The sequence below is a fragment of the Microtus oregoni genome, unplaced genomic scaffold (assembly GCF_018167655.1).
Source record: "Microtus oregoni isolate MIOR12 unplaced genomic scaffold, Mior012 000273F_ref0000170, whole genome shotgun sequence".
NCBI classification, from domain to species: Eukaryota; Metazoa; Chordata; class Mammalia; order Rodentia; family Cricetidae; genus Microtus; species Microtus oregoni.
In genome coordinates this window covers 1-14893 of record NW_024544951.1, presented here as the reverse complement: position 1 = coordinate 14893, position 14893 = coordinate 1, and the positions used below count along the sequence as shown (strand labels likewise).

At 39.0% G+C, this 14893-nt stretch overlaps 2 protein-coding genes across 2 annotated transcripts in view; both read left to right on the top strand.

The window, feature by feature from the left end:
- LOC121445686 (phosphorylase b kinase regulatory subunit alpha, skeletal muscle isoform-like) overlaps positions 1 to 13695 on the top strand; it is a gene marked incomplete at its 3' end in the record, with an annotated part of 72693 nt that extends 58998 nt beyond the window's left edge. Inside the window, exons 13-14 of the mRNA XM_041647835.1 lie at positions 8010 to 8088; positions 13573 to 13695. Coding sequence (XP_041503769.1) covers positions 8010 to 8088; positions 13573 to 13695 — 202 coding nt within the window. The remainder of the gene's footprint in view (positions 1 to 8009; positions 8089 to 13572) is intronic.
- Positions 953 to 1831, top strand: LOC121445687 (60S ribosomal protein L6). Its single transcript, XM_041647836.1, has one exon. The coding sequence runs from the start codon at positions 953 to 955 to the stop codon at positions 1829 to 1831; it is 879 nt and encodes a 292-aa protein (XP_041503770.1).
- Positions 13696 to 14893: the final 1198 nt, after the last annotated feature.

The following is a 14893-nucleotide window of genomic DNA, read 5'->3' as shown; positions in this document are numbered from 1 at the left end:
GGGTTGGGTACCTCAAAGGCAGTTGTTTTCTGCATTTTAACCAATTGTGGTATTCTTTATCAGTCTCTGCTGCAAAAAGCTTCTTTGATGAGGGGTGATAGCTACACGTACCTGTGAATATAAGGATCGGCATTTAGAATTCAGTTAGGAATTACACTAGTTCAGAAAGTGGTAGTAATAAGTTCTCCTCTAAGTTTCCATACCTCAACAGCCAAGGGTTACCAGTACCAGGCATGAGTTTCTTTTTTAAAAAATTTTTATTATTATTGTTATTATTACAAATTTTCACCTCCTCCCATTTCCCTCTCCCTCCCCCTCCCCCTCCCACTCCCCCATCCTCTCCAGTCCAAAGAGCAGTCAGGGTTCCCTGCCCTGTGGGAAGTCCAAAGTCCTCCCCCCTCCATCCAGGTCTAGGAAGGTGAGCATCCAAACAGACTAGGTTCTGACACAGCCAGTACATGCAGTAGAATCAAAACCCAGTGCCATTGTCCTTGGCTTCTCAGTCAGCCCTCCTTGTCAGCCATGTTCAGAGAGTACGGTATGATCACATGCTCCATCAGTCCCAGTCCAACTGGCCTTGGTGAGCTCCCATTAGATCAGTCCCACCGTCTCCGTGGGTGGATGCACCCCTTGCGGTCCTGACTTCCTTGCTCATGTTCTACTTCCTTCTGCTCCTTATTTGGACCTTGGGAGCTCAGTCCAGTGCTCCAATGTGGGTCTCTGTCTCTATTTGTATCCATCGCCCAATGAAGGTTCTATGGTGATATGCAAAATATTCATCAGTGTGGCTATAGGATAGGGCCAGTTCAGGTGCCCTCTCCTCAGCTGCTCAAGGAACAACCCGGGGACATCTTGGACACCTAGGAACTGCTCTAGAGCCCAGTCTCTTGCCAACCCTAAAATGATTCCCTTAATTAAGATATATACTGCCGTCTCTTTCCCATCTTGCAAGATGGCGGGTGAAAAAGGCGAGAAACCTGATACAAAAGAGAAGAAACCTGCAGCCAAGAAGGCTGGCGGTGATGCCCCTGCCGCTGGTGCAGCCAAAAAGGGTAACCCTAAGGCTAAAAAGCTCAAGAAGGGGAAGCCCCATTGCAGCCGAAATCCAGTCCTTGTTAGAGGAATTGGCAGGTACTCCCGATCTGCTATGTATTCCAGGAAGGCCGTGTACAAAAGGAAATACACAGCTGCAAAAACCAAGGTTGAAAAGAAGAAAAAGGAAAAGGTCCTTGCTACTGTCACAAAACCAGTTGGTGGTGACAAGAATGGTGGTACCCGGGTGGTTAAGCTTCGAAAAATGCCCAGGTATTATCCTACTGAAGATGTGCCTCGGAAGCTGCTGAGCCATGGCAAAAAGCCCTTCAGTCAGCACGTGAGACGCCTGCGTGCCAGCATCACTCCTGGGACTGTCCTCATCATCCTTACCGGGCGCCACAGGGGCAAGAGAGTGGTTTTCCTGAAGCAACTGGGCAGTGGTTTACTGCTTGTGACAGGACCTCTTGCCCTCAACAGAGTTCCTTTGAGAAGAACACATCAGAAGTTTGTCATCGCCACCTCTACAAAAGTTGATATCAGCACAGTTAAAATTCCCAAACACCTGACTGATGCTTACTTCAAGAAAAAGCAGCTGTGTAAGCCCAGGCATCAGGAGGGCGAGATCTTTGACACAGAGAAGGAGAAATATGAGATTACAGAGCAGCGCAAGGCTGATCAGAAAGCGGTGAACTCGCAGATTCTGCCAAAGATCAAAGCTGCTCCTCAGCTACAGGGCTACCTGCGCTCTCAGTTCTGTCTGAACAACGGGATGTATCCTCACAAACTTGTTTTCTAAATTGCTGACAACCTAATTAAACAACTTTATGTGTCAAAAAAAAAAAAGATATATACTGTCCTGTTCCCATATCCACTCTTCCTCCATCCCAACCGTCCCATTCCCCCAAGCTCTCTCCATCCTCCCCTTCTCCCTTCTCTCTCCCCATCTCCCCTTACCCCCACACCAAACCACCCCCAAGGTCTCAATTTTTGCCTGGCAATCTTGTCTACTTCTAATATCCAGGAGGATAACTACATGTTTTTCTTTGGGTTCAACTTCCTATTTAGCTTCTCTGGGATCATGAATTATAGGCTCAATGTGCTTTATTTATGGCTAGAATCCACTAATGAGTGAGTACATACCATGTTCATCTTTTTGGGTCTGGGTTACCTCACTCAGGATACTGTTTTCTATTTCCATCCATTTGCATACAAAATTCAAGATGTCATTGTTTTTTACCACTGAGTAGTTCTGTAATGCGCATATATTCCACACTTTCTTTATCCATTCTTCCATTGAGGGGCATCTAGGTTGTTTCCAGGTTCTGGCTATTACAAATAATGCAGCTGTGAACATAGTGAACAAAGTTGATGCTTTTGTAGTATGCTAGGGCATCTCTTGGGTATATTCCCAGGAGTGGTATTGCTGGATCCTGGGGTAGGTTGATCCCGAATTTCCTGAGAAACCGCCACACTGATTTCCAAAGTGGTTGCACAAGTTTACATTCCCACCAGCAATGGATGAGTGTTCTCCTTACTCCACATCCTCTCCAGCAAAGGCTATCATTGGTGTTTTTGATTTTAGCAATTCTGACAGGTGTAAGATGGTATCTCAAAGTTGCTTTGATTTGCATTTCCCTGATTGCTAAGGAGGTTGAGCATGACCTTAAGTGTCTTTTGGCCATTTGAATTTCTTCAGTGGAGAATTCTCTGTTCAGTTCAGTACCCCATTTTTAATTGGGTTAATTAGCATTTTAAAGTCTAGTTTCTTGAGTTCTTTATATATTTTGGAGATCAGACCTTTGTCTGTTGCGGGGGTTGGTGAAGATCTTCTCTTAATCAGTAGATTGCCTTTTTGTCTTAGTGACAGTGTCCTTTGCTTTACAGAAGCTTCTCAGTTTTAGGTGGTCCCATTTTTTCAATGTTGTCCTTAATGTCTGTGCTGCTGGGGTTATACATAGGAAGCGATCTCCTGTGCCCATCTGTTGTAGGGTACTTCCCACTTTCTCTTCTATCAGTTTCAGTGTGTTCAGATTGATATTGAGGTCTTTAATCCATTTGGACTTGAGATTTGTGCATGGGAGATTTGTGCATGGTGATAGATATGGGTCTATTTTCATTCTTCTACAGGTTGAAATCCAGTTCTGCCAGCACCATTTGTTGAAGATGCTTTCTTTCTTTCATTGTATAATTTTAGCTCCTTTGTCAAAAATCAGGTATTCATAGGTTTGTAGGTTAAAATCCGGGTCTTCTACTCGATTCCATTGGTCGACGTCTCCGTTTTTTATAATACCATGCTGTTTTCATTATTGTAGCTCTGTAATAGAGTTTGAAGTCAGGGATGGAGGTAATGCCTCCAGAAGTTCCTTTATTGTATAAGATTGTTTTGGCTATCTTGGGTTTTTTGTTTTTCCATATAAAGTTGATTATTGTTCTCTCAAGGTCTGTGAAGAATTTTGTTGGGATTTTAATGGGGATTGCATTCAATTTATAGATTGCCTTTGGTCGAATTGCCATTTTTACTATATTGACCCTACCCATACAAGAGCATGGGAGGTCTTTCCATTTTCTGGTGTCCTCTTCAATTTCTTTCTTCAATGCCTTAAAGTTCTTGTCAAATTGATCTTTCACTTCCTTGGTTAGTGTTACCCCAAAATACTTTATGCTATTTGTGGCTATTGTAAAAGTTGAAGTTTCTCTGAATTCCCTCTCTGCTTCTCTATCTTTTGTGTATAGGATGGCTACTGATTTTTTTTTTGAGTTGATCTTTAACCTGCCACTTCACTGAACTTATTTATCAGCTGTAGGAGTTCTTTGGTAGAGGTTTGGGGGTCACTAATGTACACTATCATATCATCTGCAAATCATGAAAGTTTGACTTCTTCCTTTCCAATTCGAATCCCCTTGATCTCCTTATTTTGTCTTATTGCTATTGCTAGAACTTCAAGCACTATATTGAAGAGGTATGGAGAGAGTGGACAGCCTTGTCGTGTTCCTGATTTTAGTGCAATGGCTTTGAGTTTCTCTCCATTTAATTTTATATTAGCTGTTGGCTTGCTATATATTGCTTTTATTATATTTAGGTATGATCCTTGTATCTCTAACCTCTCCAAAACCTTTATCATAAAGGGGTGTTGAATTTTGTTAAATGCTTTTTCCGCATCTAATGAAATGATCATATGGTTTTTTCTTTCAATTTATTTATGTGATGGATTACATTGATAGACTTTTGTATGTTGAACCAGCCCTGCATCTCAGGGATGAAGCCTACTTGATCATAATGGATAATTTTTTAATGTGTTCTTGGATTCTGTTTGCCGGAATTTTATTGGGGAATTTTTGCATCAATGTTCATGAGTGAGATTGGTCTGTAATTCTCTTTCATGGATGGGTCTTTGTGAGGTTTTGAAATCAGGGTGACTGTAGCTTTGTAAAAAGAGTTTGGCAATGACTCCTCTGGTTCTATTATGTGAAACTCATTAAGGAGCATAGGTATCAGCTCTTCTTGGAAGTTCTGATAAAATTCTGCATTAAAACCATCAGGTCCTGGGCTTTTTTTTTTTTTTTTTGGTTGGGAGTTTTTTTTTATGACAGCTTCTATTTCCTCACAACTTATAGGTCTATTTAAATTGTTCACCTGGTCTTGATTTAATTTTGGTAAATGGTACTTATCTAAAAAGTCCATTTCTTTTACATTTTCCAATTTTGTGGCATACAGGCTTTTGTAGTAAGAACTAATGATTCTCTGAATTTCCACAGTATCCATTGTTATGTCCCCCTTTTTATTTCTGATCTTGTTAATTTGTATGTTCTCTCTCTGCCATTTGATTAGTTTGGATAAAGGTTTGTCAATCTTGTTGACTTTCTCAAAGAACCAGCTCTTTGATTCATTGATTCTTTGGATTGTTTTCTGTGTTTCTATTTTGTTGATTTCAGCCCTCAATTTTATTATTTCCAGTCTTCTACTCCTCCTGGGTGAGTCTGCTTCTTTTTTTTCTAGAGCTTTCAGGTGTGCTCTTAATTCTCTAATATGAGCTTTCTCCGTTTTTTTAATGTGGGCACTTAGAGCTATGAACTTTCCTCTTAGCACTGTTTTTATAGTGTCCCATAGGTTTGTGTATGTTGTGTCTTTATTTTCGTTGAATTCAAGGAAGACTTTAATTTCTTTCTTTATTTCTTCCCTGACCCAGGGGTGGTTCAGTAGTTGACTGTTCAGCTTCCAAGAATTTGTAGGCTTTCTGGGGGTAGAATTATTGTTAAATTCTAACTTTATTCCATGTTGATCTGATAAGACACAGGTGGTTACTAATATTTTTTTTGTATCTGTGGAAGTTTGCTTTGTTACCGAGTATGTGGTCAATTTTCAAGAAGGTTCCATGAGATGTGAGAAGGTATATTCTTTCCTATTTGGGTGGAATGTTCTATAGAAGTCCATTTGATTCATTACCTCCATTAATTCTCTTATCTCTCTGTTAGGTTTCTGACTGATTGATCTGTCCATTGGTGAGAGAGGAGTGTTGAAGTCTCCTACTATTAGTGTGTGTGGATTGATGTCTGCCTTTGAGTTCTAGCAATGCTTCTTTTACATAAGTGGGTGCTTTTATATTAGGGGCATAGATATTCAGGATTGAGACGTCATCCTGATGAATTGTTCTTGTTATGAGTATAAAATGTCCATCTCCATCTCTTCTGATTGATTTTAGTTTGAAGTCAATTTTGTTAGAAATTAGTATGGCCACGCCCGCTTGTTTCTTGGGTCCATTTGCTTGAAAACCCTTTTCCCAACCCTTTACTCTGGGTAGATGTCTGTCTTTGTGGTTGAGGTGTGTTTCTTGTAAACAGCAGAATGTTGAATCCTGTTTTCGTATCCAATCTCTTAGCCTGTGCCTTTTTATAGGTGAATTGAGTCCATTGACATTAAGTGATATTAATGACTAGTGGTTGTTAACTCCGGTTTATTAATGTTGTTTTGGGTAGTAGTCTGTGTTTCCCTTCTTTGAGTTGTGCTCATGAAGAGTCGCTAGATGTCTGAGTTATTGTGGGCATTGTTAGATTCCTTGGTTTGTGATTTTCCTTCTATTCCTTTCTGTAAGGCTGGATTTGTGGCTACGTATTGTTTACATTTGTTTTTATCCTGGAATATTTTGTTTTCTCCATTGATAGTGAACAAAAGCTTGGCTGGGTATAGTAGTCTGGGTCTCTTAGTTACTGCAGTACATCTATCCAGGACCTTCCGGCTTTCATGGTTTCCATAGAGAAGTCAAATGTAAGTCTGATAGGTTTACCTTTATAAGTTACTGGACCTTTTTCCTTTGCAGCTCTTAATATTCTTTCTTTATTCTGTATGTCTTGTGTTTCGATTATTTTATGGCGAGGGGATTTTTTTTTTGGATCCAGTCTATTTTGTGTTCTGTATGCTTCTTGAACCCTCATAGGAATGTCTTTCTTTAGGTTGGGAAAGTTTTCTTCTATAATTTTGTTGAATATATTTTCTGGGCCTTTGAGCTGTAATTCTCCTTTTTCTACACCTATTATTCTTAGGTTTGGTCTTTTTATTGTGTCCCAGATTTCCTGAATGTTTTGTGATGAGAATTTGTTGGATTTGCTGTTTTCTTTGACTAGTGCGTTTATTTTTTCTATGGTGTCTTCAGAATCTGAGATTCTTTCTTCTATCTCTTGTATTCTGTTGGTTATACTTGTCTCTGTAGTCTCTGTTCTTTTACCTAGATTTTCCATATCCAGCCAGCCCTCGGTTTATGTTTTCTTCATTGCCTCCATTTCAGTTTTCAAGTCTTGAACTGTTTCCATTATCTGTTTGATTGTTTTTTTTTTCTTGGTTTCCTAGGGTATCTTTTATGGATTTACTCATTTCTTCAAACTTTTTGTTATTCTTCTCATCCATTTCTTTTTTTTTTTTTTTTGGTTTTTTCGAGACAGGGTTTCTCTGTGGTTTTGGAGCCTGTCCTGGAACTAGCTCTTGTAGACCAGGCTGGTCTCGAACTCACAGAGATCCGCCTGCCTCTGCCTCCCGAGTGCTGGGATTAAAGGCGTGCGCCACCACCGCCCGGCCCCTCATCCATTTCTTTAAGGGAGTTTTTCACCTCCTGTTTAAGGGACTCTTTCACTTTCATAATGTCAATTTTTTCTACTTCTTCTGGATTAGGGTGTTCAAGTCCTCCTGTTGTAAGTTCGCTGGGTTCTGGTGTTTTCATGTTGTTTTTCAGATTGTTAGAGGAATTCTTGAATTGGTGCCTGCCCATCTCTTCCTTCAAATGATCTCCGATGGATCTTCTGATACAGGATCAGGGCCCCTTGCTGGCCAGGGACCTCACAGACAAAAGGAGTTTCTTCATACTGGGTTGGCCTTAAGTCCAGTTAGACATCTGTTGTTTGCTTCCATGAGATATGTACCACTACTGGACCTTGGGGTCATTGTGGTTCATAGTTTCACAGCTGGTCAGGACTATTGATTGGTTTTCTTCCTTAGCAGCTTGCATGGCACTTTTGTCATTTAGAGATCTAATCATCAGGTAGGAAGCTTTCAGGTCAGTTCCAGCTCAGTTGATTCCTGATTGTATGGTGTCTCAGCTATTGGGTCTTACCTTCAAGTTCTAAGAGGCAGCCAAGGGAGATTGCAGTAGTGTGTGTGTGTGTGTGTGTGTGTGTGCGCGTGTGTGTGTGACGCGCGCGCGTGTGTGTATACACACATACGTGTGCACGCGCATGCATACACATACACACACATATATCCTCTCTCTCTCTCTCTCACACACACACACACACTATATGTATGTTTAAGTAAGCATGAAATGTTCCTGTGGCCTTTTCAAACATCCTTAATATTATTTATCCCTTCACCTTTTGTCTCCCTTTGTACTGACCTCCTTTTCCCTTTCCATTTAACTTCTGAGCTATCTCTCCATTGCCTTTGCTTTATTTTTGAGGCTTATTAATTTTGTTTTGTGCATTTTCTTCAGGGATTTTTAGCTCCTGGAGAAATTGATCCCCTGAATCGTAGGTTTTCTACTGTGCCAAAGCCAGATGTGGTGGTTCAAGGTATGTATTACTCCCAGCAATAGAAATTTTATATTAAAGGTCTGATTAGGGGGAAAGATTTGGGGACTTTGTGTTAGGGTTCAAAAAGTATGTAATAAATGTGGTTCAATTTTGTTTCAAAATTACGGTTAATAATAAACAAATAAAAGATGATCTCAGAAGATTATAAAATATTTGATACGACTTATTTCTGGAAACTTTAAAATTTCATGATATGTTATTCCCCTGGTTACTGTTACTTTCTTTTTAACCACATTTTCTGTTTTTCATGCTAGTATTCCTTTATTTTCATAACCTCCTACGCATTTATATTTTCTCTGTTTTAGACTGTTAGACCTGCATCCCTCATAGTTCATTTGCTTCTGACCATTGCCTCACTGGGGAGTATGTCTACAATTTTTTAAATGTGAAGGTATATACATTATGCAAAACACTGAGCTGAATACTCTAAACATTAAGAAATCCAAGTCTTTGGGTGTGTGTGGTAGTACATGTGTTTAATCATAGCACTTGGGAACCAAAGGCAGGCAAATCACTGTGAGTTCAATAGTAGCTTGTTCCATATCAAGAGTTCCAGGACAGCCAAGGATACATTACCAGACTGTCTTAGGGTTTCTATTGCTGTGAAGAGACACCACAACCATAGCAATCCTTCTAAAGGAAAAACATTTAATTGGAACTGGCTTATACTTCAAAGGTTTCATCCATTATCCTGGTGAGAAGCATGGTAGCACACAGGCAGACATAGTGCTGGAGAGGTAGCTAAGAGTTCTATATTGGAATCAGCAGGCAGCAAGAAAAGGGAGTGAGCCACTGACTCTGGCTTGGGCTTCTGAAATCTTAAAGCCTACCCCAAGTGACACACTTCCTCCAACAGGCAGTCCAACAAAGTCCACACATCCTAATCCTTTCAAATAATGCCTGTGAGCCTGTGGGGGGCATTTTGATTCAAAACCACAGGGACCCTTTCTCAAAGGACAACTATCCTAGTCTAATATCTGTGAATAATCTTTATATGATGAACACAAAGCTGGCCTCTTTTGTCATCCTCCCCTCCTTTTACCTCTCCCAGAAAAGGTCAATATTTTTACCTTCCTTGTTTCTTTTGAAAATATTAACCATCGTCCTTGTTTGTGAGAGTAGACATCTTGATGTGAATTTTCACTCTCCAACATCACTCCTGAATATGGTGTGTCCTGCTGTAAAGCTTCTTAAGATATTCCTAGTCATTTGACTTTTCGGTTGATTCTGAATGGAAAATCCAACATGTTTTCTAAAGCATCTTATACTTGACACTCTGTGTGATCATATAGGTAGTCTTTGCTTCTCAGTGTCTCTAGCAAATGTTTTATAAAGTGTAGCATGAATAATAAAAACCAAGAGACAGAAATTGGACTTCAACCATTATTCTTCATCCCCCATGAGAAGGTATGTTTTCCTTTGAGGTTTAAACCTTCTAGCTGTGCTGATATTCTCTTTGTTCTAATTCATAGTTTATGACTTTGAGGTTCAATTCACAGCCTTCTTTCTCTTCCCCAAATTCTGTCATAAAACTAGATTTCAGCATTGGTATGGATTTAATCTACTATTTTTAACCTTAAAATTTTTTAATATCATGACTCTAGAACCCTTTCTCTGTACCTCTATGTTTGGTACCCCATTCTAGTTACTTTTCCTTTTGCTCTTATGACCAAACACCATGACTAAGGCAGCTTATAAAAGAAATCATTTAATTTGGGGCTTAGACTTCCAGAAGGTTAGAGTTCATGAGCATCACATTGGAGAGCATGACAACAGGCAGTCAGGCATGATGCTGGAGCACTAGCTGAGAGCATACATTCATATCAACAGATAGATGGCAGAAAGAGAGAGAACTAGCTGAGAATGACGTGGACTTTTGCTACTTCCTCTGACACACTTCCTTCAAAAAGGCCATACCTCTTAATCCTTCCCAAATGTTTCCACTAATGGAGACTAAGCATTTAAATAAGGCCTCTGGGGCCCTTCTCATTCAAACCACCATACACACCACTGGTCAAATTTTGGACCTTATAGGTATTCTTGTGTTCTGCTAACAATGCATCTCAGCTTTCTTTTTCTTCCTTTTAAAGTTGTCTCTAATTTCTGTAAGTCTGCTCTTTGTACCTAAAGATCATCTCAATATTTTGATCATCTAACTACTCCAATTACTGCTGCCTCATACTTCTGCTCTATCTCCCAAAGTGTTATAGTTCTAGAGCAATCATGTGGTCTACACTTTCTTATCCTATACCTACTAAAAGATATTATAAGGGAAAAGCACATGATGAGCAGAGTGGTGGCATTGAACAACCATGGTTCCCAACTCAACTTCTGGTTTGTTAGTCTTTGTTCTTATCTTTAGTCAGTATTTTCTTTATTCACAGCCAGTATAACAAAGTACTCGATTTTGTTCAGCTGTGCCCTGTTTTCAACCTAATATTTGGACTGATACTTCATGCCTGATTATTCTAATATTCTGATTTTTTTTCAATTTCCCAACACTTCCCACCCCCAGCATTCTTACCCATCCTTGCTTTCTTTTTTCTAGTCTCAGAAAAAGGTGCTCTCCTATTCAATACAAATTTCCCTGTTGGTGCTTCATCCTATATTCTTCTTTACAAACAATCCTTTTTGAAATATTAAGACTTCCCCCAATCCAGTTTCTTTATCTACTATGTTAATCTCCATTTGTGGCTTCTTTTCACATTGATATTTCTGTCTCTTCATAGTCTATTAATTCTCCAGACCTTTAGAGCCTGGTTTAATACTCTGAAAATATTCTTGCTTAGTTTCCAGAGACCTTGGTATTGTCAGTATTAATAGATATTTTATAATCGGTATATTAGCAGCAGATCTTTTAGATCAACTTGTTATTTATCATTCTAGAAACTGAATTTCCAGAGTGTCCATGTTATGCTTTTGTATATCTCCTTCAACCTGTTTTAAGTACTTTTCTACCTTATTCTGGACTTTCTTTTCTTCCTTTTCCCTTGAACTATTGGTATTTCTGGGAATTCTGTCCATAGCCTACCACTTGTCTTGCTCCTAATAATTAGTCATATTCCCCACCTTCTTCAGTCTTCCTTCACTTTCACATGATGACCCTACTTCCTGTGCTAGAAAGAAAATATAAGCTATAAGACAATAACTTATCCTTCCCCCCCCCCAGACTTTGCTATCTATCTAGTCCTGAATTTTCTCAAAGTTATATTCTGGGTCCTCTTCTCTTGATAATATATTTTTGTCCCATCTCATCTGTTTCTAATGTCTTCTGACAGTCCCACATGTTTCCATGCACTGTAGACTAAACATAACTAAATTTGATCAGCTGGTTCCTCCTACTGCATCATCTATGCCTACGATTCCTTCTGCACCTCTATCATTAAATGGCACATGATACTCCCAGCTACACAAATGAACACTTTCAATTCATATTTATTCTTCTCTGATATTCTGTATTTATATAACAAGTTCTAGAATTTTACTTCTCCAGTCATTCTGAAATCCATCCTGTTTTTGACAATTCCAATAGCTTACTATTAATGTAAGTTATCAACATCTCCTCCTTACATTACATTAATTTTGAACTGATGTTTGCCTTCCGTCGAGGCCCAGTAATGCCTGTCAATTCATTCGATTCTTTTAAAAATTACTGTAGACCACACAAAGAAATGGCCATTCATTCTTTAATTATTGAGTGTATTATTTTTAAGGTACAACTCTGCAGGGGCTTCCTATCTTAGCTCTCTCGGTATGGCTTACAAGGACTCTGTATGATCTAACACTGGACCTTGTATTTTACTTCATTTCTCACCACTGTTCCTCCACACTCCATTCCTATTACAAAGGAATTTTCAGAGCTGTGGGTTTAGTTCAGTGGTACAAGTGGCTGACTGTTCTGTGAAGGCTTGGATTCATTCCCTAGCACAATAGGAAGCAAAACAATAAAAGCTAACTTTTTGTAACTTTGTACATGCTGTCTCTTTAATCTGAAACAGTTTCTCCCTTATTTTTACCATCACCTCTCTCAGAATAACTCCTTTCTGTTCTCCATCAGGACTCATTATGCCTATGTATATATCCGTAGCATCTGACATTTGACTCTAAATATTTTATAAATATAAACAAGAATTTAGTTGCTTGGGTTGAATGTACTCCTAGTGTCTCAAAGGGTTATTTGCTTGCTTCTCCTTTAACCCCTTCTGTTCCTGTAAACAACTCTATTGCTCCCTATAGAACCCTGCAGTTCTATAGAACGCAGCTTGGGAAACAGTTCCCAACAATAATATACAAAACTTTAAAATAACACCTATTCTTCCATGATTAGCCTAACCCCTATCTACTTTTCCATTTTCATGTCTTTTACTGTTTGGTAAGATCTTTCATACTATAACATTGAAGTCTGTGTAGGTTTGCTACTGTCCTCCCCAACATTCCTATCAACTTTAAAACAGTTATGCGTATGGGCATTTTGCCTGGATGTATGTGAGTACCTGGTGCCTGTGGAGTCCCGAAGAGGGAATCAGATCCTTTGGAACTGGAGTTAAAGAAGTTTATGAGCTATCATGTGGGTACTGAGGACTAACCCTGGGCCCTCTGGATGAGATGCCAGTGCTCTTAATTGCTGGTCTGTCTCTTCAGCCCCTCATTCATTTTTTTCCTCCTGACCATTTTACTCATTATTTCAAGTCCAGTTAGCCACCAGCTCTTTCAGGCTACCTTCCTTTATTTATTTATATTTTAGTGCATATGGGTGCCTTGTCTTCACGTATGTCTGTGCACCAGTATGTGTACCTGGTGCCCTCAGATGACATCAGATCTCCTGGAACTGAGTTACAGATAGTTGGTTCTAAGCCACCATGTGGGCATTGGGAACAGAACCTGGGTCCTCTGGAAAAGCAAGAGCTCTTAAATACTGAGCCATCTTGTGGTTAAAATTTTCCATTTCAACATGGAGTCTCATAAATACTGAAAGTGCCTTTCAGTAGGCACAAATAGGTACCTAGTCAAAAATCAAGTCTCTAGTCGTGTTATTACTTTCCCATTTATGTAATATTTTAATCTAGAATAATTACTGATTAGTCAGAATTCCTTAGCAATAATTTCCTCCTCTTTCCTCCTCTAAAAGAAATTATGCACTTGAAAATATTTTTAAGGGTCTGAAGAGATGACTCAGCTTAACTATTGGAAGCACTTGTTCTTCCAGGGGACCTACCGGGACCAGGTTCACTTCCCAGAATCCACATGGTGGCTTATAACTGTTCATAACTCCAATTTTAGGGGATCCAATACCCTCTTCTGACCTCCATTGGCACCAGGGTAGCATACGATGCGTGGACAGACATACATATAGGCAAAATACTCATACACATGAAAATAAATCTAAAAAATATTTTTAAAGTTTCTACTGAACAAAAACCTTCTGTTAACTTCATCTTTCTTTCCGATAGTGTCCCATTCTAGCTGAAACAGAAGAAATCAAGGCCATTTTGAAGGACAAAGGAATTGATGTGGAGACCATTGCCGAGGTGTACCCTATCAGAGTACAGCCAGCTCGTATTCTTAGCCACCTTTATTCCAGTCTAGGTAAGGAGGTTGGCCAGCTTACTAGAATTAAAGTGTTATGTGATGCTGGCTGGTTTCTTTCTATTAACCTGCTACTTTAATTGGATCCAAAAAGGAATTTAGTCTCTGGAATTCAGTTTCTGAACCCATCATTTTTGAGGTTGATAATTTTAGATGTACTTTATGCATACTTTGTCATGTAGCACATACTTGTTTTCAGATAATATTATATCCTTATTCTAAATGTATATTTGACTACCATGTTCTCCCCTTTCTTAGGACTTATATTTCTATTTTGAAGACACGCTAATTTTATATAGAGTAGTGATCAAGGAACTTGTTTTAGGCCTTTTATACTTTTTCATGTAGTAAACAAATTATTATAATAATTCCTTAATTTACTATATTTTGTAAATAGTTATTATTTTATTAAATTTGATGATGAATTTTTGTATTAGACAAATTGCAACACTGTTAACTGAAAGTGATTCAAGGGCTGGGAGTAAAAAAATAAGACAATTCAACATTTCTGAACTTCAGGTACTGGTCTCTTAGTACCTATGAACATTACCTTATATGGCAAAAGAATTTTGCAGGTGTAGTTAAATTAAGAAACTTGAGTTGAAACTGTTACTCTAGATTATTGAAGTAAACTCCAAATGCAATCATAGGGACATATCGGGTTACAGAATTAGCTTTGATATAACAGAAATAAAGGACTGAGTATATTAGTCAGGGTTCTCTAGAATAACAAAACTTACAGAGTGAATTAATGAATATATATATGAATTAATGAATGAATAGATATGTGGGATTTATTAGACTGACTTACAGGCTGTGGTCCAGCTAGTCTAACAATGGGTGCCTATGAATGGAAGGTCAAGAATCCAGTAGTTTTTTTATTCATAAGGCTGGGCATCTCAACTGGTCTTCAGTATACAACAGAATCTCAAAGAAATAGGTTCTAATGCCAGTGAAGGAGTGGACTTGCTAGTGAGGGTGAGAGCTAGCAGGCAGAGAGGGAGACTTGTATAGAAGCTTCCAGCAGACGGTATAGCTCAAATTAAAGGTGAGTCTTCCCACCTCAAAAGATCTGATTAAAGGTTTGTCTTCCCACCTCGAGATGAAGATTAGAAGGGAATCTTTCTGCTTCAAATGTTTAAGCAAAAATTCCTCACAGGTGTGCCCATATCATTCTCTTGGCACGACTCAGTCGTTG

Excerpts from the sequence above, each read along its gene's own strand:
- LOC121445687 (XM_041647836.1), top strand. The coding sequence starts at position 953 with ATGGCGGGTGAAAAAGGCGAGAAACCTGATACAAAAGAGAAGAAACCT.